We start from the raw sequence: 26,356 nt of genomic DNA on the forward strand, positions 1-26,356 counted from the left end.
CTACATTAAATTCCTAGCAGTGTTAATCCATGGTTTGTGTTAGTCTACTCAAAAGAAACAGGAAAGGTTTCCTTTTATTAGCTGTTACTCTAGTTTATTTGCAACTGAGTTGGAATAATTCGTATCCAAATGCATATGGATAAACTTTAATTTACATAAATTAAATGACATACTTAAAAAGTTGAGAACAAAATTTATTCTCTCTTAATCCAGATGAGGCTATCTCTACTTCCTAATTTTCTCAGGTGCAGTAATAGGGTGGTGGTGAAGAGGTGTGTGAACATGCATATGAGATTTTGGGAAGGTTGTTCTATTTATTTTCAGAGCTGTTAGTAGGCTGTATGAATTTGGGTGAGGAATGAAAAGCAATGGTTCAGCTGTGAGTTATAGCTATGAACATTCTGGTATCCTTTTAAATCAAGTTCATGCTGTCTGTACTGTCCAACTGTTACTCCAAAGAAAGAAGAAAAGGACCATCCTTTACATTGTTTTCTGTTCACCCCAGCTGAATAACGCTTTTGTCACATTCATGGCACTGTGGGCTCTTTTGACAGTGTCATTGGGGTTCTCTAGGGAGAGACAGGCCAAGATTTGACAGGCAAGTGCCAAGGCACCATGGGTTTTTTTGTTTTCGATGGGTTTTAAAACTGGCTAATGTAGCCAAAAGCAGTCACCTTACAAGAGAATTAGATGACATCAGCTATTTCTAGCACGCAGCAGTCACTTAGCTGTCCCTGGATTTGATATAACAAGGTCCCTAAAAACGTTAGCAAGTGGAAGCCCATCCCAGTACTGATAATTTTTATTTATTTTTATTCTTCAAAGAAAACTATGCTTATTGGGGAGAGCGGCTCTTTCTCATGATTCAGAACTTGAATCAGCAGAAAAATATCTCCAGTTCACTTTTGGCTGGGAAGTTAAGACGCTTGTCCTTGGCTATATCAGTGAAACATTTCAGTCCTGAAATGCTGAGATTCATCCCACCTAGCTTGTCCAGAGAGGATTCAATTGTGTCACTAACCCACAGCTGGCAGACATGCAATGAACGGCTTTTTACAGGGACTGTTCCCTGCCTAATGTGTGTACAGGAAGCCTCTAGACAAACCAGGGGATTTGGACATTTCTCTGTCTACAGAAAAGAAATCCCATTTTGCTTCTATTTTTTTTTTTTTTTTCATCACAAGCTGCCATACGGTTTGGTACCAGTAACTGCATCAAAGCTTTCTAGATGGCAAAGAAAAACCCTTCAAACCTATGTTTCATTCTCCCTTTCTTTAACCTTGAAGGATAGAAACTTCCTTGTTCCTTACCCTAGAGAAGTAATGTGGAGAGAGTCAGGATGCTTGAAGTGGTGGGAAACAATGCTGTTAATAGTTCCCTGCATGTAAATGAGAACTAGATAGGACTTTTGGAAACCCATGAGGAGGTGAAAAACTGAGAACTAAGGCCTGTCTCAATAATGACTTCCATCAAATGTTCAGGGTTTTGTATGCAACAGCAGAAATAAGACTAGAGGAGTAAGAGTCTGTGTAACAACAATGTGATATAAGAAAGAAGCTTGCTGCTCTCTCTTAAAAATTGTTTAACAGTTTAAATACATCCTGGAATGTTGTGTTCCACAGCAGCTGCACCATGACCACTATGCTAGAACACAACCAAGGTACAGCTTCAGATCAAAGGAAAACAGCCATCGCTTTCAATCTCCTGGTGGAGGATTGATGAAAAGCAATTCTGTGTGTGTTAACTTTGTGATTTGATTTGATTTGTTGATGCATTCATTCGGTGATTTCATAATTGGATTATCTAAGACCACCATTAACCTATGTGATTTATTGATCCATATTCTTTGTGACCTGGCTATAGTTAGATTTTAATTTAGAAAATTTAAATTAGTTTTGGCCTAGTAATATCTTGGTTTGTTCTTAATATTTCCTTACTAATTTTTAGAGAGAAAAATCTCTGCAGAGTGCATAGATCTATGTTTTGTGTATTATTTGTTCTTTAAAACCCAGAAGCCTTCAGGGAAAAAATGTAATTTAGTTCTGGTGTTTGAAAGATATGGCTCTCTTTAAATTAAATCCTTTGTTCCCAGATACTGCACAATATTTCAAGCAGCAGGGAAGTAATACCCTGTAAGTTGCAGTTTGCTCATTATAAAATCCAAAATTAACTAATAGCAGGTCATTATCCACAATTAATATTCACAACTGTCAGTCACTCATTTCAGTAAATCTCTTAAATACATCAGCTCATATGCATAAACCCCCATCCTTACTGTACTGTGAACTGAGTTAGCAGAAATATAATTAGCTAAAGAAAATAGCATCTAAAATCCCAGCATTTAGTTCCACTGAAATATCATAATGATGCTCAAAATGAATCATCAAATTCACTTATTTGGAGACCTGGTTGGAGGTCAAAAGTTTTTGTATTTAACAGGCTTCTTCAGTGACAGTCAATTAATCCTGAGATGGTTGTGAGTGAATGCAGTGTGCAAAGGAGCCAGAACAGAGAAAGAAAGCTACAAAAATGTCATCCGTGGGTGGGAATTGAGACTGGATTTCAGTGGAGAGGTGAAAGACTCCCACAGATGAGGGCTGGCTCTGTAGGAAGTGGTAATATGTTCTATGTCTAGGAGGGCACCTTGACTGTCTATTGCTTGAGAATATGCAGAACGTCGCAAAGTGTTGCTGTGTCACTAATGCTGAGGCGACCTTACAGCCTGCCTTCTTCATAGCTTTGTCTGGCTTGGTGTTCACACCAGACTACATGGACTTATGTAATGGTGGTGTAGCCTGCCAAGGCAAGGAGTCCTCAAGTGTGTGACTTTCTGCCAGCAGATTTACTTGAGCAGCCAAGCCTGCTGCAAAAAAAAAAAAGCCCAGAGGACTACAGGACCCACTGAGTCCCTTGGGTTACGGAGTACAAAGTGCCACAGATCCAGGCAGCCCTGTCATGAGAATTTAAATAAGAAAGGACTACAAAACATTCAACCTATGCCAGGAGTGCTGGAAATACAAAAAAAAAAGGGCAAAGCTGGCTGAGACGCTAAACTCTCAAATCTGAGGCAATGGAGCGAAGATGTCTGATGGGTTTTCTGACTCAGGCCAAGTGTCAGAGATTTTAATTTTCATGTGCCAATTGCAGCCTTCCACCTGGAAAAGATAGTTGTTTCATTAAATAGTGATTTGAATTGTGTCACAAAGACCGCTGCAGTATTGCAGCAGTGTCAAATTGGGTAACAGGACATGCTCTGATTGTGGGAGTAACAAAATGTAATTATAATAGTATGAGTTCCTTTCACTAGCTTGATTTTTCTAGGCATCTGAAAACAATTCTGGACAGCTTAAGTGAGAGTATCCCACAAGCTAAGATTCTTCCTGTTAAATGGAATATGCTGAAAGGCAATTACTTTAATTTCTAAAATGCTGGTTTAAAACTTCTCCAAAAAATTGATCTATATACCAGTTCTACCAGGAAGGAAACAAAGTACTAACTGTGCAGCATGCCTGCTGCCCTGGTTTTTAAGATAATAAAGAAATTAGAGTCATACTTCTTTGTTCCTCTGTAACTCAGTTATTAGACTGATGTCTAAAAAAAGAGCAGGCTTAAGATCTAATACCAATACTTTCCATGAATGTCTCTGCTAATGGCATAATACAATGAAAAATATGTGCTTTTTTTGCTGATCCTTATCTTATGAGCTGCAAGTTCAATTGGATGTTCACTGATCCGCCTCTTTCCTTCCCAGTGTCAAATAGCCATATTACAGGAAATGGCAGAAGCAGCATGGGCAGAAGAACCTTTATTCAGTCTTGGTTTATGTGTTGAATGCAAAAACCATCAAGAAAGGTTAGAGAAAATTGATCACACGAATAAAATTAACCTCTGCCTAACAACATATTTCCATTATTTTCTCTTCTGCAAAAAGCAAAAGTGATAGGATCTCTGTCACTAGTAAATGCAGACACACACAGGCATATTTACATGTGTGCTCAATGATACCTCTAGGTGAAGGCTAGGTAATTTGTGAACTGCAAGTAACCATACATATTCAGATACTGCCTTATTGTGTGGAAGCCCATCATTATTACAGTGTGTTGTATTTTTCCCTTATCAGTAGGTTTAATAAAGAGTGGTGGGTGGAGCTTCTGAGCAAAAGAATTCTGAGGAAGTCAGTACAACAAAAGGCAGATGCTGCTGTTCTGAAAAAGCAGAGGTCTTGGACTCCTTTATGTGGTTCCCAAGGTCTAGCAGCTACAGCCTTTGGCTGCCTGAAAATGAGAACCTGATGAGTGGCTGCTTGTGAATGAGAATGCAGCCTTGCTACCATATAGCAATCAGTTTTATTAAGTACTCGTTGCCACTAACACTCCTGGTACATTCTGTAATTTCCAGCAGGTACCATATCTTCTTCTCAGTAAAATAGGGTGGCACAGCTTCTGACAGCTGGAGACTATTCACTTAGTTCACTATTCACTCCAGTGATGTATTATTAAAACAATGGGCATTACCTGAGGCACATTTCTCCAGGTTCTCAAAATCAAAACAAAACAACCCCAAACAAACACAACCCACAAAAATACCAAGAAACCAAAAAACCCCAAAAAGAAACCAAAAAAACCCAAAAAAACCAAAAAACCAAAGCAAAACCAACCCAACCCCCCACCAAAAACCAAATGACAAACAGAATTTTTTTACATTTGAATGCAATTTAGTTGCGTATGCCTCTTTTCTAATATGAGTTTATTCTTCTCTCCATGCAACTTTATTTGCAGTGCTATTTCTTTATTCTTACTTTTCTGAGAATATGAGTTGTGAGCTGGGAGGTTGTGAGCTTCCTCTACATTAGACAGAACCTGATTCTAATTATCTGTCTCATCTCTGTGGAATGTATTATTGATCAGAGCTTCTACCTATGCCTAGACTGTTAATAATCCATGGAAGAGCTGCGAATGGGACCCAGTTCTTCGGGTCTTAAGGGTTTGTCTTCCCCTCCTGAATTTCATAACAGATGTTTCCTACAGCTCTAAGAAACCACAGTCTCATATAGCTTAAAAAGAAGTGGCCAGCAGCCAACTTTCAAATAAACAACCTCTGCTCTTTCATTAAAGAAAACATTATCATAATATTAAATTACATGTCAAATGGTGAAGGTATCTTTCCTTGTGTACAAGATATTATCCTTTGAAGTCACAGAGCCCAGAGTGATTTTCACATGAGGGTGACCAAATAGCAAAGAGGGAAAAAGTAAATAAAACAGTAACACTGATTGCTTTTCACATTCCTCCCCTGGTTATAGAAACACACGTGTTTGGATAACAAGGTTCTTGTTACCCACATCTTCCTCTTCCCCTGAACTTCAGTGCCCTATATTCTTTATTTGTTAACTAGTATTTGTTACCTTTCTGGTATGCTTCTCCATATTGACAAAAAAGGTTAACATTGCAGCTGTACCTTGGTGAAATATTTTGAAGTCAGGTATTCTGTCCAAACTCTAGTAGATGCTGTTGTGGGAACAAGTAGGAAACTTGCCAATGAATCTAGCTGAGATAAAGGAGAAATTCTGTGAAAGAGTTGATGAAAGGCCAATCTTTATCCTGGTGCTAGGTAGAAAGCTTTTAGATGAAAGAGATGACTAGCAACTAATCCTACTGACTATTGATATTTTCCTTTATTACCAAACAATGTAAACAAAACTTCTCACTCATAACACACCAGTACTTTACAGAATACAGCAAAGTCAGAAAAGTGACCTGGCAAAGCAATGTCAGAGTTTGCTACATTCTCCATATGCACCAATAACTTATTTGAACTTTGGTTTCACACAGTTTCTTGTCCCCTGACCCTTTCCAGCACTGTTGGGGGTTATTTCTGGGGCTGACAAGTGTTTTTGTTGGCAGCTACTGATTGACAGTCTGGATCACCAAGTATTACAATGTATTTAGCATTCTAGATGCTACAAGAAAAATTAATCTGGTTGTCCTTGAGTTTATTTTGTCTTTTTTGGTGCCAAACAATCTCTTAGAAATTCTGAACTAATTCTTTTAATCTGAATTGTACAGTTGCTACGCTTTATAGTTTGCTATTGACTGTGTCTTGAGAATTCTGATATTCACTGCTAACTGGGGAACTAAGTGACATTCTTAGTGAAGTCTTGCTATTATGGTTTCCCAGCATGTTAATATTTTAACTACCTCCCAGTTCATTTTTCTTCAGGGGTAAAGACATGAAGTACAGGCAGTAACAACTGCATTCTCCTTTCTTTTGTGACTCTCAATTGGCAAGTCATGAATGATACATTGCAGTAACCATCATGTCAAAATACTTGTTATTTGTTCAACTAACCTCGGTACATTTGAAATTCTTGTTCAAATTAATTAACCAAAATGAGACTGTACATATAACTGTAGAAATCAAAATGCAGTTTACAGTGTTTTGCTCTCTTAATAATGTGAAAGTTCACTACTAAAAAAAAATTAATAGGACTAGCTCAGTAATAATAGGTACCATTTCTAAACAGATCTCTAGTTGAATCAGACCAAAGACAACCAATAATGTCATGGTTCTAGCATGTCTCTCATTCTACATCCCATGTAGTCTGTACCTACTGCTGATTCCTCCTGTGGATGTTTTTTTAATCAAGAGTATTTGTGCCATGTTATGATAAGTGTTTTGAACCTCATTCTTACACTTTCATGCTCAGATCAGTACTTCAAGTCAAGCATCGTGCTTCTGATATCAGACTGTATTTCAGTACTGTCAGGAGGATTGTAGCTGGAAGCTTTTCCTGTTGCAGGGTTTTCTACCTCCTTTACAGAAGTTCTTCATGTACCAGCACAACATCAGGTGTAATTATATAAGTGGCCTTATAAAATTGATAGTTTAACAGCATTTTGCACAGTCTCCTAGGGAAAAAAAAATCAAATATCTGGTACCTCTGTATCTCCTCCCTATTTATTAACCATTCTGTTCAAGTTGTATGTGGGTGGGTGGGTTGTTGGCTTCTTTTTGTTTTGAAGATGCTTTTGGGGAGGGAGGGAGTGTCTTGGGTTTGATTAATTAATTTATTTAATGATGAATTGCAATACCTATGAGTTATTCTTTTGCTAGGTTTATTTAGATCCTTCCTAATCACTTGCCCCTCCTTGGATTCAGATGAACATCAACTCTGGGGCAGCCTCTGGAGTGATTAAATAAAGAAGAGTAGAAGCAACTAATTAGCAGGCTCATTCAATCTTTGGTCTTTCTGTAGGGGTGGTATAACTCCTCTTCTTCCCTCTTTGTTTCTCATTAAAAGAAGCTGAGAGGAGGGACATTTTAAAAATAATAGGTAAAGGCAATGATAACCTAGTCTTCTTAATAAAGCAGTCAATCATTAGTAAGGATGCTGAAAGAAAAGATCTAGAGAAAGTTAAGTGTTATATGATTACTACTGATTCCATAAGGAGGATTTTGTCATTTAAAAGAGAAAATACAGTATGCCAAATAGCTGGAAAGTACCAAACAATATTCTGAAAGATTGCTATGGTCAAATAAAATGCATACTTAGTATTTACAAATGGCATAATATGTATTAATCTGACTTCTTTTGTTTTTGCTTAAAAATGCCTTTTTTCAGCTTAAAACATGTTATTTGATACTTTCCCAAAGGGGCTGCATTTGTCACTACCACATTTTGGAAACAACTGTGTATGTTGAGCTTGTTGGTTTATGTATCCTGTATTTAATTTAATATCTCAGTGTATTCTCACTGTTAAACAGAGTTGTAGTGAATAATTTTTCTTGTTTCACTGCTGGGCAGACTTATCCAAATGAATTTGTGCATATGAATATTACATTTGTGTGTGAAGGCAGAGTGCACATCTGTGCATGACTTCTTCAAGGTAAAACAATAGAGAAACACTTGGCATGCAGTTTCTGCATGGGGCCTTGAGCATTAACATGGGAACCAGCCAGGAGCATGCATGTTCTTAGGCATCCCTATTCTGTTACCAGTACCCTCTCAGTATTTTCAGAATTCACTGGTAGCCATGTGCTCTTCAGCAGTGAGTGGATTTTATTAAGTTTTAATGAAACTAGGAGATGATGTTGTTTCTGATATAAAATGGATGGAGTTATCCATTATGTACAAATTAGTTTCTGATCCTTCAATAATCTCCAAACAGATTCATCAGAAATTGAATGTTGGAGAAAAGCTTGTAGGTTTTATTGACCAAAATACCTGGAGAAGGAAATTAGTGTTGGCTTGTGCTAGTTCTTCCTTGTCTGGGTGAACCAGGAGAACTGATAATACAACAGTGACCAAGTCTTTGCATCACCCTTTTCCTTTGTTTTCCTAAAAGCACCTTCCCCAAGAGCTTGATCCCATCATCTGTATTATTTCACACAGTGGCTCAGAACATTAATAACAGGATGGGAATGGGGACCCTTCTCTTGAGTAGTGTCTGATCGACAGTGCTGCACCTTGAGAGCCTCTGTTCCTCTCTGGGAAGAGTTACCAGACAAATGAGTGTATTAAAAAAATCTGCTTTTAATGACATATGGGCATCCTTGTAGCTGTCCTGCACTGCTGTGTAAGGGTTAAGTACTCAAAGGGGAATCCTTAGATGATGAAGAGCTGTTGACAGTCATCCTGGTGTCAAAAGTAGATCAAAGAAAACGAAGTGTAGGAAATGTGGCTTTGTGCTTGGATAGCTACTTTGTGAGCAAAACCGCCCCTGAGGGATTCTTAAAGCAGTGCATACATTTCAAGCATTCCTAAGGTTCTTGCTAGTAAAACAAAGATAGAAAGGGACATTAAGTAACTTTGAAGATCAATGGAGCTCAAGGACAGATTAAAGTCACTTTTGTCTTCTCCACTTATGTTATGTGAAATCAAGTAATTGAAAAATAATTTTATTTTTTCTAAACTTAATTCTGCAGGATCAATTTAATATTCATTGTAATAATTTAATCAGGACCTGGATCTGCAAATTGCATTTCTTTCACTTACTTGCTAGCACACAATTCCTCTTTTTCTGTGAAATGTTGCAGTGTTGTTACATGGAAGTTGAAGTGTGGGGAAACAGATCTCCTGCCACAGGCTATTAAGTGCAGAGGCATCCTGAAGCTGACAGCTGAGCATCTCCTGAAGGATAGATGTCTACCAATTAGGTATCCCATTTCTCCCTCACCTAATTTTGTTGATCTGGGCAACTTGTAGAGATATATATATATATATATATATATATTTTTTTTTTTTTTGCATCTTAGCATACAAGGTAGTTAAAAAGTAGATATTCTCTTTCACAGGAAACTGATTTTAGAATTAGTTTTTAATTTCTAATGATGATGAAGACTAAAATAATCTTAACATTTTTCACAAAACAAATTGTTCCAAATCGATGCTTTGACTTTATCAAAAGTAGTAATTCAGTATGGCAAACACTCTGTTTTGAGAACATTATTTTCCTTTAGCTAGGTATTACATAATTTCACTCTATTAGTGTTAGCTCTAAACTCAGAGCAGATTACAGAGTGAAGATGACAAGTTTCAACCTTAACAAAATTATGTAATATTTTCCACTTGATTATTTGGAAAATAGTAGTATTTCCTATTAAGTAATGGAACTGGCATTTCCATACAAAAACATACCATGAGAAAATGGTCACAGCATTTTACTGTCATCAGCAGGGAGTGAGGCTTCAGGTAACCTTTTGAGGGATCACATCGCTTCTACTTTTGTCTCTGCATCCACAGGCTTCATATATCTTCCTTCACGTTCCCTTGTGACTATGCCTGTCACCCCTGCATGTGTGAATTCACATACTTCCATTTAAGCTGCAATTTAAAAACCCTAAAAGTGCTGTTCTAGAGGAATAAACCAATTCTATTTTTCCCTCTACATTTATGTGCAAGAGCACATCAGTTTAGGAGTGCTGTTCCCTTGGAAGGCGAAATGTATTTGAATCATGAATTCTTGGCTCTTTGTAGCTGCTTGAAATGCTTCATTAAGAACTAGGCACATTCCCCTAAATTTTATTAATTTCTGAGTAATACATCTAATGTAAGTCAGTCATCTAAGTTGCATTCCCTCTGGGAGGATGGGTCTTTGGCAATTTGCTGTAGAACAGGTGTCTTAGGGTGCAATTTCTTATCTCTTTTCTCAAATGACAAAGCCAGATTGAAAGGCTTGAGTCCTTCCTCTCTCCCCATCTTGTCATCCTTCTGATTTTGGCAACAGCCAGTGTGGCCTGATGTGAGCAAGACTGAAAACATTGAAAGTTAATCTAAAACATTTAACCAATGAGAAAGGAAAATTTTCCTTAAGAATGGGTAGTATTTTTATTGCAGAAAAATGAAAAAGTATTTTGACGTCTGAAAAGGAAAGTTCTTGAAGAATCAAAGAATTTCACTTTTTTTGTTTCATTTAACACTTCTGATTTTTTTTCTTTTTACTTTTCTTCTTTTTCCCACTTCTGTTTTTGGTCAGTTTTCAAGAACCCAAGATAATCCATATTCCTTGCAGGGAAAACACTGTTATGCATCTCTTAATTTAATTTTTTTCCTCTATTAATGTGAATGGAGAGAGAAGGGAGGGAAAGGTACCAGATTAAGAGTTCAGGATGTGGAATTCTGCTGTCTCTGACACAGGTGTACCTTTTACATGATGTCATCCCAGCAATGTCCAATTCAGGTGCAAGTCTGTAATCAGGCCAATGGAATCCTACCAAGAAGAACAAGGGCTGATTGCCAATGAAACTGTAGGTCATATAGACAAATCCCTCTTTTTCATAACTGACATTGATACAACCTGTGATAGCTGTCAGGATCAAGTCTGTACACAGGTAACAGGAGGGCAGTAGGTGCCTCTTCTACCACTCACCCAAGCCTGAACAGAGGACAGGAAATAATGAGTGGAGCAGAATGGAGTTCTTCCAAACACTGCATGTCAAATGTTCTTGGAAAGCCTTTGTGCTGTTGTGCAGCATATGATTGTGTAGCCTAAAAAGAGGTGAGACAGTGCAAAATCCAGCCCTCATTACCTGTGAATAATGAACAGTTAGTGTTATAAAAATAGCCATATGAATATTGAGCAGCTTAGCTATAAAAAGAGAAGTCTTTCCAAGTTAATGTGGCAATATGTGCACACCTAAGTATATGCATGTGTACAACACACAACTGGCAGGATGAAGTAGATGCCGTATTTTTGGATTTCAAGAATTGGTTTCGGCATCCTATTTCTCAATAAAAATTAAAACAGTAATTCAGATCTATTTCAGTAGGTGTACAGTGAAAACTGAGTAAGAAATCATAAGTATCAAGTTCCTATTCAAAGGCAATATACCAAGATAGGGAAGTAGTATAAAGAGGAGGACCCAGAAATGTCACCTTGTGTCCTATTCAATAGACGAGGTTTGTGAGAAAAATACAGATGGCATGGACAAAATCTTTTCTGGGTGAGTTCTGTCTAGTAGCTGTAGCACAGGGGTGGAAAACTGCAATGTATGGTGCTTAGTGCCAGAGCTTCTCAAGTCTGCTATTGAAGGGAGATGCAGTGATTTTGTTAGAAACAAGTGTTTGATGCATGAAGGGATGAGGATGCACTCTACAAAGCATTGGGGAGAATAAAGAGTGGTTGCACAAAATGATTCAGGAAGCACCACTATCCAGGGAAGGAACTGGCCACTGAGTGACCGAATAAAGAAAGCGAGGAAATGTGAGACAAAGCACCATTTTGTATTTCTAGGGGCAGCCAGGAAGCAGCTTGCTGTGAGCAGCAGGAGAGGGGACTGTAGGAATTTTGTACAACTGTAAATGTCTAGTCATTCAGTAAGTCATGGAAACTGCAGATGATCTTTGGCAATCCAAGTGAAAATTATAACAGGGACTTACTGTTTGTGAAAATCCCTTTGGATTTATACACTTGCCACCCCTCAAGGAAGATTCTTGTCAGCGGGTGTGCAAGGAGGTGGCATTCTGTCTCTTGGGATTGCAACATCTGAGAAGGTTCTCAGAAGTAAATATCTACCAAGACAGCTTCCAAGTATAGTCCATAGCATAAATTACTGGGTTTAGTTTTGCAGAATATAACCAACTTTTAGAAATGTTGTAATGGTGCCAAAGAAGGATGAGCAAGGTATGTTCTTGGATACCATTCATGTTCTGCATATAAAGCAGGAAAGAAGTTTAAACCCAAACAAACAAATAAAAGTTTTTAAGTATTCTTCTGTCAGATAAGTTGAATAAGACTCAGGTCAATGAAATGCATGTCTGTATTCTCCAGTGAGAAGAGACTGCAGTTTGACTGGCCTCCAGCTCACTGGAGAGGAAGCAAACTTCCAGACTTGTTAGGACAGACTTTTTCACATGGTGTTAAATTAGCAGCCAAGGGAAATGATAGAAAAGCAAGAAATAAAAACACTCGCTTAGCAGAGAGGCAAGATATTGAGAATAAAATTAAACAAGACCCCAAGGGCTAAAAGAGGAGTTCTCCAACTGCTTGTGACTGCTTGATGAGGCTGGCTAGTAAGCAAGTGGCAGTGAAATGCAATTGATAACTTCTAAACATATAGTGCTGATAAACTGGAATTTCTCAGACTAGGAGGAAGAATTCCTGTTATTCAAAGAACAGAAGTAACTTCGGAACAGCATTGTATGGCTAAAATGACATTGCTTCTTTCCCCAGCCATTGAACAAAATGATCTTGAATGTCAAATAATGTGTAAAATAATTATCAGTGGGATTGATGATGATTGCTATACACTGTCAAACCCAACTAAAGATCTGGATGATATAATGACGGTTGTGTGTAAGGGGAGGGAAAAAAGGCTTTTTTTTTTTTCCTTGTGTGTGTATGTGTATGTGAAGCTGTCAGCAAAAGTGGCATATTGGTGGTTTCATTCTGCTAGCATGGGAGCAGATGTGCAGATCTTCAATAGATGACAGTATCAGAATAAAAATTCCCCTGTCACTTGTTAGGATAATATCTTGCATCCATTCTCAGCAGATAAAGAATTGAGATAAGAATTGAGTTCAGAACTAAACTCAGATGTTCAACAAGTGGAAGTGGTTGTGGCTTGAGTACACCTTTCTTGGAAATAGAATAAAAAATTTAAGTGGTCTGATATGTACTTCAGCTGAGATTTTAAAATAAATGGGCTTTTGTGCCTAAATAACATCTGAAAGTGGTATATTTTGGTAGTTCCAGAAGAGGTAAATATCTCAGAATTTAAAACAGTGCCAAAGGAGCTTGGTTGAAAGAAAGTTCATGGACAGAAAGATTCAGATAATAATTGAGTTGCTTGTTTAAACAGCTAGAAAACTACAAGCCTATGGCTGACAGGGAAGGCTATGCTGTTATAAAAAATAAGGAAGATACTACATTGATTTCACTAAAAGGAAGTTGAAAAGTTGAAAATTTAGCTATAGATGAAAAAAAAAGAAATTAAGAAGAAATCAGCAGTAAGTCTAAGGAAAATTTCCAAGTGCATTAGTAACAAAAATATTTTAGCAATGATATGAATCTGTCATAAATGTGTGTGGTGGGTTTGTCAATAATAAAGACAAAAAGAAAAATTATTCAGTAAATATTAGTATTCTAGGAAAAAATAAAATAATTGATTTTTCACTGTCATATAAATTATGCAATGAAAGAATTGTGAAAAAACTGTTATTAAAATGCCTACTTTGAAAAATAACTAGCTGAGACAGCTTGTGTTCAAGAATGAAATTAGTTAAGGAACTTTGAAACACATCCATGTGTTGATATTTTCAGTAAATGTGTCAGGATACTGATGAAATTCTGCAGAACTGGAAGAAAGTTAATGCTGCATTAGTATTTTAAAAGTGGAGATGGAGTAAGCTGGGTGACAATACTTAATTACATCTGCTCTAGTCCTGCAAAGTAGGACTGCTTGGTAATATGAAGATTGCTGCCTTAACATCAGTCTGAGTAAAAATACTAGAATATTTTGTATACGATAATATTATGTAAAGAGCTAGAAAGGGTTTATAATTACTTGTCAATCTAAAGGGTTTGTTTGAAAAAACATCTTGTTGCAGTGTCAGTTTGTCAAATGAGTTTACCAGTGTGACAAAAGTCCTGTAGGACATTCTGCCTTCAGTCACGTTCTTAAATTGGTAACTCCACATGTGTACTTAAGTGAGTGCCTGGAGCAAATTGCTGTGTCATGTTTTGGTTTAAAACACAAGTACAAACCAGAATCATTGTCAATTAATTCCACCAATAAGTTTTCTGTAAATGCAAGCTCTGGGTTATGTTCTATTTAGAAGTTTAGGAGTAAGTCAGAAGACAACATTAAAACTGATGATTTGCCAATAATTTACAGATTAAGGTAGGGAAAAAAAGACAGAATTCAACTCACCAGTGGAATTAAGTATCTTAAAGAGAACTAATACAGTGGAGGGTGGGAATACATGTCCCGGAAGGAAATATGTCACAGAGACACTTAATGTCATGGTAGACAATTGAATAAAATAATTTATTTTGGCCAAAATGTGTGATGAGATAGGTTCATGGATTAACAAGGAGATCTCAGGAGAGAGAGAACAGCTATTCTGTATAGCATAACATTAGTGTACACTGATGTCTGCCTTTCTGCCTTTATCCCTGAGAAACTGGAGCGGGCTCTAGAAGACCCTGAACTAGCATCTTGTAAGCCTTGGAAAAACTGTATTTTATTGTGTTGTTCCCTTTTGACCATTACCTGCAATCTGTCTAGACAGAGTGCAACAAGAGTGATGAAGTAAGCAAGGGACTTGGGGCTGAACCAACTAGTGAGCAAAGAATAAGAGAGTTTAATAGCAAGTAGCAGGAGATCTCAGTGACATTTCGAAGAGCAAGGTTAATAACTTAAGGTTGTAAATACTCGTGAACAAGAGAGACTGTTTATTATGGGTGGAAGCTTTAGGATCATTGAAAAATACTTGAATAGATAGCAAATAAAGAGTCTTTCAGGCTTGGAGTGACTTCCTAACAGCTATTAGTCTGCATATTAGTTTATCTTCTCAGAGAAATAGTGAGAAATAGAGTTGCTATTTTGATATTAGATGGAGAATACAACTAGAAAGTGCTCTAAAGGAAATTCCTGTTTTATCAGAAAGATGTCTTGCTGATCTAGAATTGATTTCCCATCAGGACTTCTGTAAGTATTTTCTGTAATTTTCTTCTCTTCTGCAAGGTAACAGCAAGATGCAAGAGAAAAATCACCCCTGCAGGGATCTTATTGGTTTTTTTTTTCTCAGTGGTGGAGGTTTCGTATTTCACTGAAAAAGAGATGGATTTGTGCTGTGCTGTTAAAAGATCCCATCTTTTGCCTGTGACAGTTCAATATCACACTGTTTCTTCCTGATCACTTTATGTTCCTTGATTAGAGACTTAACTTAAAATCACAAATCTCCTTCCTCTCCATCTTATATTTCTTTTCACTTAAACAATTTACTTTTGCTGATCAAGATAGAGAAATCATGGACGTGAAAAGTAATTGTCATTATTTTTTTTCCTGCTGAAATTTATGTCATACAAAAATTACATGCAAATATGTGTGAGAGGACACAATGTGGGATTATCAGAAGCATCTTAGTGACTATGTATGCTAGATTTTTCAATTTAATTGAAGAAGTTGAAAAAATTAATTGCTTGCTAATGAAAAACAAGAGGAACATCCCAAAGGTGTTTGTAGGGGAGGGGGGTGGGGTGTGACTGCGCCAAATATTTTGTTTTAGTTGTATCAGGAAAAATGTCTCTAGCAGAACTTCTGCTATGACTGTACTATGTTTGTAGGTCCCATGATACTCAGGCTATTTCCAAAAAATACAAGCAGCTTGGAGTGTGTGAGGAGATGAGTGGGTGGAACAGACTTTACAGAAAACCCTAAGGGAAGTAAATACTGAAGCTACAGCAGTGCTGAGCGAAGATCGGGAGATAGAGAACTGAGCAATATCTCAAAAGACACAACATAAATTGGGAGGAGCAGACTTCAGTTGTCAAAATCCCTTTACATAGCAGAATTTCTTTTAATATGCAATGTATGATTGTTTATTAGCATGGATTTTTCATAAGACAACACTTTCATATGGCTGGCTAAACTCTGGTGACATAATTCCCATTTTCATCCTGTTGTTGAAGATACCTTGCTTATCAGGGCAGTACCTGTGTCTTATATGCAGTGCAAAATCAACTTTTTCAATATTAATGTCCCTAAATATTTGGAAACAGAGGCAGGAAAAAAATATAGTGTTTGACAATTGATCTCTGGAGACACCAAATCTGTCATCAGTACAGCATGTGTCTCCTGCAGCATAATGCTCTTCTGCTCTAAAATTACTCTTTCTTGGAACTCCTTAAATTGCTGTCTTTAGTAACATAGTAAAAGATGGAAGGATGCAGAATTTTCATGCTATGGAACATTTCACAGCATTTTAATTACTGTGTGGTGCATTGTCATATACACTAACATTAAAATTGTTACAGCAATTCAAAATCAGACCAGGTATTGCTGAAAAATTATATGCAATCGTGAGTATACATGAAGATATGTTCAAGTTTTAGGATTTTTCTTTTTATAGATAGTGATGCAAGTTTTCATAGTATTATTGTTCAAATAACCTCTGCTGAAAATACCTTAGAAGTTTTCAATGGCATGTCTGTACATCCTTCTCTCAATTGCAATTCATGTTAATAAGATTCCTGTCCCCTCTGACACAATTTGATATTTTTATATTGCTGAACCCATAACCCAAATGGCTGAGGTTTGAAAGCAATTAATTTTGCATCTTGCTGCCTGTGAAAACCTTTTGACAACAAATATGTTTGGTTTTGCCAACTTGTTTATGACTTCTAGAAAAGACCAGGTATAATATTAGATACAAAGTACTGCTTAGTTCAGGACTTGTGTATTTTCACATGCACAGGTTAAATAAATAAAATATCTGTTGTTGGTATGAATTGTGCTGGAGACATCAGGATGGTACTGCACCAAATCATTGCAACAAAGGTAAGAGTGATGCAGGAGGGCTTTGTTATATATATGCGCATGCTTTATGATATGGGAGCAGAGTTTTGTAAAGCAACATCAAGCACATGCCTTCCTCTTTTTATTTTGTTATAGCTGTTGTCTTCTGCTCTGGATTGCATGAAGAAAACTCTTCTTCACCAAATCCAACTCAGAAGATCTCCCTGATAAAAAATAGGATGGTTTCATTGCATCAGCCTTCTACACCAGGTACCACAAGTCCTCTTCCTTACATCCTCCTAATTTCTCCTTCAGAATCTAGGTGTGAGAGGTGCTGGCAGTTACAAGCACTTCTTACCAGAAAGTTATGGCACTGTATTTCTAACTGCAAGTAGAGCAATGACTTAGAAAGGCCAGTGTAAACTGAGGGGAATTCCTTATTTCTGTATTAAACAAAATTTTAAAAAAATCCCAAACCCAAAACATAGCAAGCAAACCAAACCACAAATAACCCCAAGCAACCCTTCACAGAAGAAACTTACTGCCTCCATGCTCAATAAACCAAAAAAAAAAAAAAAAAAAAATCCTCAACATGGAAGAGGGAAAAGAAAGAAAAAGGAAGGAAAAATAAAATAATTTCCATCAGCACACTGAAATCCACAAGATTTGGGATTGGGAGTTCTTGAAATAAAAGTTAATTAACGAAGATGCTTTCACACTACTATAGAACAAACAATCTATTTGGATACCGAATGAAGCTTTTTTCCAAATGGACTTTTATTTTTAAGGCATTGTGAAAACCAAATGAGCTATGAGGTTTACTAACTTGTGTTCCCTGCCTCTTGTCCTGTCAGTGGACACTACTGAGAATGCCTAGCTTCCACTTCGTTCCCTGCCATCAAAGTGTTCATACACATTGGTGAAATCCCCCTGACTATACTCAGACTGAACAACCCCAGCTGTGCCAACTTCTCCTCTTATGCAAGATGCTCCAGCCCCTCAGTCAGGACCTGTGCTGGATTGTTCTTGTAGGTCAGTATGTCTCTTGCATTAAGGAGACCAGAGCTGAGCACAGCACTCTAGCTGTGGTCTCACCTCTCTTGATCTACTGGCAATGCTCTTCCTAATGCTGCCCAGAAGCCTGTTGGCTGCCTTTGTTGCAAGGGTGCATTGCTTGCTCACAAAGAGCTTGTTGTTCACCACACTCCCAAAGCCCCTCTCTTTGGTTGCTTTTCAGCCAGTCAGCCCCCAGCACGTGCTGGTACATGGGGTTATACCCCCGAGGTGCAGGACTTGGCTTTTTCTTCAAGGGGTTCCTATCTCCCTCCAGCCTGTTGAGACTGCTCTGTGTGGTGACCCAGCCCTGTGGTGTGTCACCTGCTTCTCTCTTTTGTAACCTCTGTGAACTTGCTGAGGGTGCACTGTATCTCCTTGTCCAGGTTATTAATGAAGATGCTAAACAACAGCAAAAGGCCTCTAGGTGTTAGAAAAGCCACACATTCCTCCCAGGGGGTGGCAAGGTGACCTAGCCTTGACAGAGGAGTGTTCCTTACAGTAACATCTTCCAGAGGGTATCTAATTCACTAAAGTCCTTTCTGATGTACCCTGGACTGTCCATGGAGCATTTTTGTAATATCTTAAAATATGTTCTTTGCTGATTGTAGTAATACAGATGTATTTCTCTATTGTACATTTTTCTTTTGTCATGTTCTTTCTTTTTGCTGACTTGTACTTGAGATTTTCCAAGTTCATAAGCAAAGCTGGATATGAAACACCTGTAAGGTGGTACATAGTGGTGTTAGAGGTCTCAGTTTTCATTGTTCTCTTTCACTGTAACCACAAGTGCACCCAGTTCTCTTATTCTGTGATTTATTGTTGACCCAGCACAATGCAATGCATATAATCTCTTCCCAGAGAAAACCGTTTTTTCTACTGGATGTCAGAAACTTTCCTGATCAGTTTCAGACTCTTGCAGGTATTCAGATTTCTTTGGCCTCAGGTTGTGGCAGACAGGCATTATAAAGCTCAGAGAGTTGGGAATTAGGTGCTTTTCAAGGGAAAAGTTGTGTTCACCTATATCAGCTGTGAACCACCTTGCCACGTGAGACACACTCAAAGGACTAAGTCTGCATTGGTACAGTCCTTGCCACTGCAAGCTGAAGTATTGCTAAGGTTTGATGAAATGATTTTGTCATGAACAATAGCTTCAAGTAACTTTCTACTTGAAAAAGGAAAATTTTCTTTCCTGAGTTTTCACTTTGGTCTCTTTCACTGTTATGCTCTTGTGAGAGAAATTGCTTTCTGGGTTTTACTACAAACTGAAAAAAATTATCTGATAAAAATATTATTTCTACTAACAATAAGTGTGTAGGTGCTAAGTTAACCTGTCAAACCTCAATCAATTTGAAACAGCACAGCAGGTTTGTGTCAGGACTCTGCTTTGTCTCACACATCTATGGAATTTCTGAGCTATTGAGATCCCTAACTTTTTTTATTGGATCATCAAACCATAGCCCGGAGCTGTGCATAGACATTTTCCCCTAGATCCAAAAGAGCCAGGAGAGTGGCTGGAGTCCTCATTCCTGTGTGCTGCTGGTATCTGGCCTAGCATACACACACATATACACAATTTGCCAGTTCATCTACTTGTGGCTTCCATGTAAAAATGATGGGCTGAACACTGCCCAGGCCTTTCCTAAGCTGTATGCATTTGGGATGGTTGGCCCAGGTGTCAGTTTGAGCGAGGCAGCAAACCCAATATGAGCAGGCCAGAAAGAGTTGGGGAGTGTCCAAAGCAAGGGAGGAGAAGTGTTTGGGTGGGAGACCACAGTCTATGCCAACCCAAAGTTATGTGCAGCTCTGTAACATCTGTGTTTATTTTTCCCCTGCTCACTGGATGTTGCTTTATAAAAATGAAGTTAGAATTAACTTCAATAATTAGGAGAAAGTTAGTCTGCTTTTGCTGTCACATTCAAAAGATGCTTCCTTTTCTCCTTTGTCTGAAAGTTTAGTTGAAATATAGGCAATCTTCTGGAGGCTCTTATGTTTTTATTTTTGCCATACCTGTGCAGCCACACTTCCTTGTTATATCCCTGACCTTAATTCTGTCCTTCCCACCTGCCTGTTCTCCTCCACAGGAATAGGACTACAAAAGGGCTAACTTTGTGTCATTCATGTTCACAAGGTTTGAATACCCTCTGAACATCAGGATCCTAAATACGAATGTTTAGTCTCTTAATATTTCTTACTTGGCCTGGGGACACTCCAGTTATTACTGTAATATTATTATTACTACTGAAAATAAAATATCATGCAAATTAATATCAGCTCTATTCAGCTCCACTCTATGTGGGAGAGCTTTGTGCAGCTAACATCCCTTCAGGGAGTTTATATTAGATTGATGAGAGAACAGTGAATTACTTCTTGTCTGGTTTATAATATGCTGATTATGAAAAATTCTGGCCAAGATGATCTAGTATTTTTAGTACTGCGAGCAAACTGGAGTTTGTTAAGAAGGAATTCTTATCTATCCTGCTAGAGGAAAGTAAAACTGTTACAAAAGATAAAAATAAAAAATTTTGTAAAGCTTGCATTGTTCATTTATTTTGCTTGAGACCCTGTCAAGCTCTTTCTCTTGTTAGGAGAGAGTTGCCCTTAAAGTATCAGTTCTTTCTTTCTGCCAAAATGCTAAATCCATATAGCTTCAATATCCTTGTTGATATTATTGGTATTATTCTCACTTGGGACTTTGAGTACTTGTGGTCTAGACCTTCCAATATAAATTCATTGTTGATACCAGTGGGAGGATACATTCTGCCAAGAATTTGTGGGTTATTTTTTAATTCTTCCATGTTCCTTGCCCTGCTCCGGGAGAGATTCTGTTGCTATAGTCCAGACAAAATGTCCTTTTTCCTCTTCAATCCTTCTATTTCTTGGGAGATATAGCCCCCATACACTGTACATTTGGTCACTCATGTGCCCCTTGAGCTGGGATTGGCCTCACTGAAATCTTTGGTTTCTCACAACAGAAATCTCTTGTAACATTGGCTCAAGCTGTTCATGGGTGACGTCCACAGACAGTTTTGGAAAACCAGACTGGGTGTTATCTTCCATTGGTGTCCTGGAATCCCAGGAGAGGCAGCAGATGCTTCTGGAAAACAGCTCCTCCAATGGAGATGTTGAAGGTAGGCAGAGCTACATTTCCCCTTGAATAGACGCCTGCTTTCACCCAGCTCTGGCTGCAGCTGGCTGAGGCCTCAGGCCCATGTCACTGTAAGTGCCACCATGTGCTGGTTCTGGTGCAGGCTCCCAAAGGCACAGTCAAGTGCTCAAGAGTCAATAAGAAATGACCATGTAATGCATGTGTGCTGCCTTGGTTGTGTATGGATGTACCCTCTAAACAGCCAGCCCCTTTATATACTCATTTTCTATCTCCCCATTTTGGGATAAGCTGCCTTTACTTGCAGGCACTGCATCTTTCTTTGGAAATTCAATCCTATACAAGCCAGAGTTGGCTCCACCTGTCTTTTGTCTGACTGGCAAAGTCTTTGGCTTCTGTTCTGTTGGACATGTCTTCATGCTTTTTTTGGTTTTGGTTTCTTCTCATTTCTTCTATAGTTTCTTTATTTAAACCCTTAATTTTTACTTTATCCTTGCTCTTTTTTTTTTTTTTTTTTGGTGCATAGTTCTTTCTCTGTTCTCATGGCTCTTTTCTTCATACTCCTTCATTTTCCTCTTATTATCTCTCTTCCATCCATGCTGCATGTCTGTTGTTTTTTTTTTCTCTTCACAGGGTACATTTTCCTCCTGAACACCAGTAGACTCCCAGATAGATGTGAGTTCAGCCTGCAAAGCCCTATCCTGCCTGGGAGCTTGGATTCTTGCATGCTGGAGCTGGCCATATGTTCACAGGACACTGTTCCTCTTCTCCAGAGATTCACAGTTGAAATCAGATATGTGGAGACAAACAAAAATACAGTAACTTCTCTGAGAGCTGGCCGGGAAGAGAATACTGGGTAAGACAATCAATTTTCAACTGTTGAGCCTTTGAATTGCAAGGTAGAGTGGAGTTCCTTCAGGCTGCTGTTTATCGCTGTCTTTTGTTTTCTTGAGATCATTGCTGATATTACAGCAGAAAATAAAGGTATGACATTCAGGACTGAAGCACATAGCCTCCTGACAGGATGCCTGTAATAGACACAGGTTTTGTGTGTCCCCTTTGCAAAGAACACACTAGCTTAGATCTTACTCTTCTTCCCTCACACTTAGAAGGGTGAAGAATGATTAATTTTTCCACTGATTCTAGGACTGCAGCTGTAAAATGCATCCAGTCCAAAAACTGCCTTGGTAACATGACTGATATCTCTATGGATTCAGTGGGTCCTATCAATCCTACAAGGGTCCCAGTTCTCATTTTGAGGTGGGGTTAATTTTACTTCTTTAATAATTTCTTCCCTTCTAGTAGTTTCAGGAGTATCCACTTCTGCTCCATTTGTAGAGTTCAGGGAGGGAAAAATCTGAGGTAAGAAGAGGTGAAGGAAAACAAAAGAAGGTATAACAACCCCAGATCTTGTCCTGTATTCCCTTTGATCCTGCCAACGTTTTACTTCTTTATTCCTGTGTGTAGCAGAATGCAGTAAGGAAGAGAAATGGGTAAAGGGAACAAATCACAACAGGAAAAGAAAGAGAGAAGTCCACGTGTCGTCTAATTTTTCCATTTTCCATGTGCTTGTTTTTCCTTTGCTGCAGTCCAACTTGTAAGAACCTGGGTCAGACACATAACAGAGTTTTTTATTTCCATCACCTGACTGACTCCCAGGGAGAACTTAAGCAATAGATCCCAGTTCTTGTTTTCTTTGAATTCTTTGGCACTCCTCAGGCTGCCATGGAGATCTGTAGTGGAGAGTCTCCGTCAGCCAAAGATAGCAGAGTTTGACTAAAAACCTTTTTTTTTTTTTTTTTCAGATCTCTCTCTCTCTTTCTCTTTCTCTCTTATTTTCAGCTGTTGCTCAGCTCCTTCCTGGCTGTTCCTTCCCTATCTTCTTGCCAATTTCACTGGGAGTCTGTTGCATTTTCTAGGATTAATTTCTAATATCTGTTTTTTACCTACCCAGAGCTGCCCTTGCTGCTTTTTGAATACTTGACAGGCCTCTGCAGCTCCAGCTCCATTCCACAATATAAACTCCTAAAATACCCTTTTACTACACCTTACTGGTCAGACCAGGCTTTGCTGGTAATCACTGCATCATCTTTGGAACAAATCATAGATGTTGTTTAGCAGCTTATTTGAGCACTGCAAAATAATATGTGAAGTCAAGATTATCATCTCTCTAAAAGTGATGGCATTTAGATTTATTAGAATGAAGTTAGCTTTATTGGAAGTTGGCACAGACACCAGTGTTACTTTTTCTTACTGAATGAAATGAAGCACTGGTAAGCTCAGAGAATTTACTCTCAAGATTTTAAACAGGAGGAGACCAAGTCCTGTTTGAAATCAAGATAGAAAGGAGGATAGAAAAGAGATAAAAAAAAGTTAGGAAGTATCAAATAGCTTTCCTTTCCTCCCTTATTACAGGGGAACTTTAAAATCTTGATACAATTTAAAAAACCTGACCATGCAGGCAGGACAGAATTTATTTCTAACACAGTGATTGACTTGCTTCTTGTTAGGCAGGTAGCCTGAAATGAGCATTCTCTCCATGATTAAGATTTTTAACAACATGGGTTGTTAAGGGCAGACTACCCTGAAGTGTTCCCACTTTACAGGGACTTTCCATAAGTAGTAGGAGTTCTACAAGTTTTTCTGTCTTAACTAAACATTGCTGCATGATTTAGAGCAGACCACAGGGGACAAGGAGCAGATGACCATGACATAGATGCCTATGTGTAGTACTTAGTGTAACCACTGAAAATTACTACCAAGGGATTGTATTCAGATCAAAGTAAAAACCTGGACATAGAAAAAAGGCTAGGTGGCACTTTTTTCAGATAATCAGGCAGTCCAGGAAATCCTGCTTGGGTCCCTTTGTCACCTTTCAATTCCATGACCAAGCTATACTTCATCATAAACTCCAGCTGCACCAGACTGCTTCACTGAACTCTCCTCTTTCTGGACCTAGAAATATTCTCCTGATGGTGTTTTCTCCCTCAGGATCCATCAGCTGCACAATTCTGAAAAGTTTAGATATATGTCACATGGAGAAAGTTTCTCTCCTGCTCACCTCACCAACTAGTAGGACTTATCATTAAACTGGTAGTATTGAAGCTGCCACTACTTTTTCATATAAAATCCTTAATGAAAGAAAAAGAAACAGATGGACTTTTGGTACCATGTCCTCTGGACAAGTAGGTCAAAGTCACAAAGTCACGATATTTATTTTTAAATACCATACCTATAGATCATGGGTGTTCTGAGATTTTACCATTAGAAGGAGAACTGCTGAGGGAGTGAGGTGTTTGAGATTCTATGTATTTACAAAACATATATAAAATTTCATTTCTCTTTATGTCTGTAAAGCTCAAACATCAGGAGCCTGTACAAGGCCAAAGCCTTCTTTATCTGGCACTTAACTCAGAAAACCATTTTCATATCCTCAGAATTATGGTTATGGTGTTTATTCAGGTCACATCTAATATATATTTTTAATTTTTGTTTTAAAAACATTTTTTCTACTATTTTGCTTATCCCATCTTTTCATCTTTACCACACAGATGCAGAATCTGCCATATTTGAAAATTCTTGAGTCCTGTGTGGTTTTGAGTGTTTTCACATGCTTGTGTTTGTTGTGGACCACAATTATTTCTGTGTTCCTAGCCAAAACTGTTTCAGTAAGAAGCTAGTTTCTTTCAACTCTGAGTACTCACACTTCATTGAAAATAAAAAAGCACCATTTGGGGCAATGTGGGATAATATTTTCACTTTCTGTAGTAAATAAGCCTAGTTGATTTTGTTCTGTTTTCATTCTGGAAAGGACATGGTACTCTCAGTATATCAGAAAACAAAAAGTTCATAGTCACATGCACATATGGGTTCTCAGATAGCCAGCCTCACAAAACTGGTTATTGCTTAGGATTTTGTGTCTTCCCCCTTTTCTTTGGAGGGGTGATGGTGATATAATGCTCCACCATCTTCTGAGACACTTGAAAAACTTACTGTCTTTGACACTTCTACTAATGCAGCTGTTTTCATCCTCAAAAGTTATTTAACTTCTACTGTACAAGGGAGTAGCCTGGTAAGTGTTCTCAGATAATGTCTAAATGCATGCTGACAACAATGAGCAGAGCCATTTTGATTAAAAAAATGTATTTAGAAAGGGTGAGGCTGTCCAGCTGCTATATAAGACTATGAATTTTGAACACTAAGCTGAGAGTATGTTTCATTTAGTACCTCTTGTACCTCTCTTGAACTTGCATCCAAAATTATACTATGTCAAAGAAAAACCCGCTAAGAGTTTGGTGAAGGCTGGAGTGGTAGACGTGTTTTGTGTTCTCTATTTCCTTTTAAGTCCAGTGGTTAGCACTGGATGCATGTGAGGACTTGCAGACAACATCTTCCTGTGTGTATAAAAGTAAAGTAAAACTTCTAATCTTTATGTTCACTGATTGAGTCTAGAAGCATCTAGCATATACAGCTTTGTGCAAAAACCCATGCAGTGGGATCCCTTAATTTAGAAAATATTTCAGCTTCCATGTTCTGCTTTATTGCATTTTTCAATCCTAATGAAGAAATAGTTATTCTTTACATAAAATATTTCCTAAAATTAATCATCAGTTACCTTTGTTGGATATGAAAATCACATCATAGAAAGGATTGGTAAGAAGAGGGTGGAAAGCATCTGTTCAGCAGAGAAGATTGAACAAAGTGAACCCTACAAAAGAAGATTTGGAATTAAAAGTTTTCAGGGTGAATCTTGAATTTTCTTGCCTTAAGCATTAGATAGCTTGCAGCACCAAACTTTCTATCCATGCACATTTCTCAAAATTATTTCAGACCCTGATAATTCTTCCATGCAGATGAATTTTAACATCTCTTTTTAGAAGAGTAATATTGCCTCAATACTTAAGATCTGGTTTGACATAAAATCAATAGTAAAGTTATTGCCAAGCTTGGTTTATCTGGAAGCCTGCTGCAGTGATCCATCTTCTGCTGGATCAACACTGTGCTTCATTCCTGATTCCATTAAGAAAATTACATTGGCTCTGACTAGCTTCCGTTTCAATGGTGGGACCAAGCAAAGGAGGTGTAATTATTTACAGCATTAGAATTCTTCCTGCAGTTGGCTCGAGGGGGTGATGCTTTCTCTGAAGGGAAATACCTTGATGATGAAGAGACTTCATACACAAAAGCACTCTATGTGATGCAAAGCCATTTGTCATTTTTGCAGCCTTTGGATGTTAG

At 38.0% G+C, this 26,356-nt stretch overlaps 1 protein-coding gene across 1 annotated transcript in view; it reads left to right on the forward strand.

The window, feature by feature from the left end:
* The window catches only part of LTK (leukocyte receptor tyrosine kinase), a 90,027-nt gene that overhangs the window by 21,682 nt on the left and 41,989 nt on the right, over positions 1–26,356 (forward strand). The window contains exons 2-4 of the mRNA XM_021533465.3: positions 17,116–17,229; positions 20,988–21,143; positions 21,752–21,974. Coding sequence (XP_021389140.3) covers positions 17,116–17,229; positions 20,988–21,143; positions 21,752–21,974 — 493 coding nt within the window. The remainder of the gene's footprint in view (positions 1–17,115; positions 17,230–20,987; positions 21,144–21,751; positions 21,975–26,356) is intronic.

The sequence above is a fragment of the Lonchura striata genome, chromosome 6 (assembly GCF_046129695.1).
Source record: "Lonchura striata isolate bLonStr1 chromosome 6, bLonStr1.mat, whole genome shotgun sequence".
NCBI classification, from domain to species: Eukaryota; Metazoa; Chordata; class Aves; order Passeriformes; family Estrildidae; genus Lonchura; species Lonchura striata.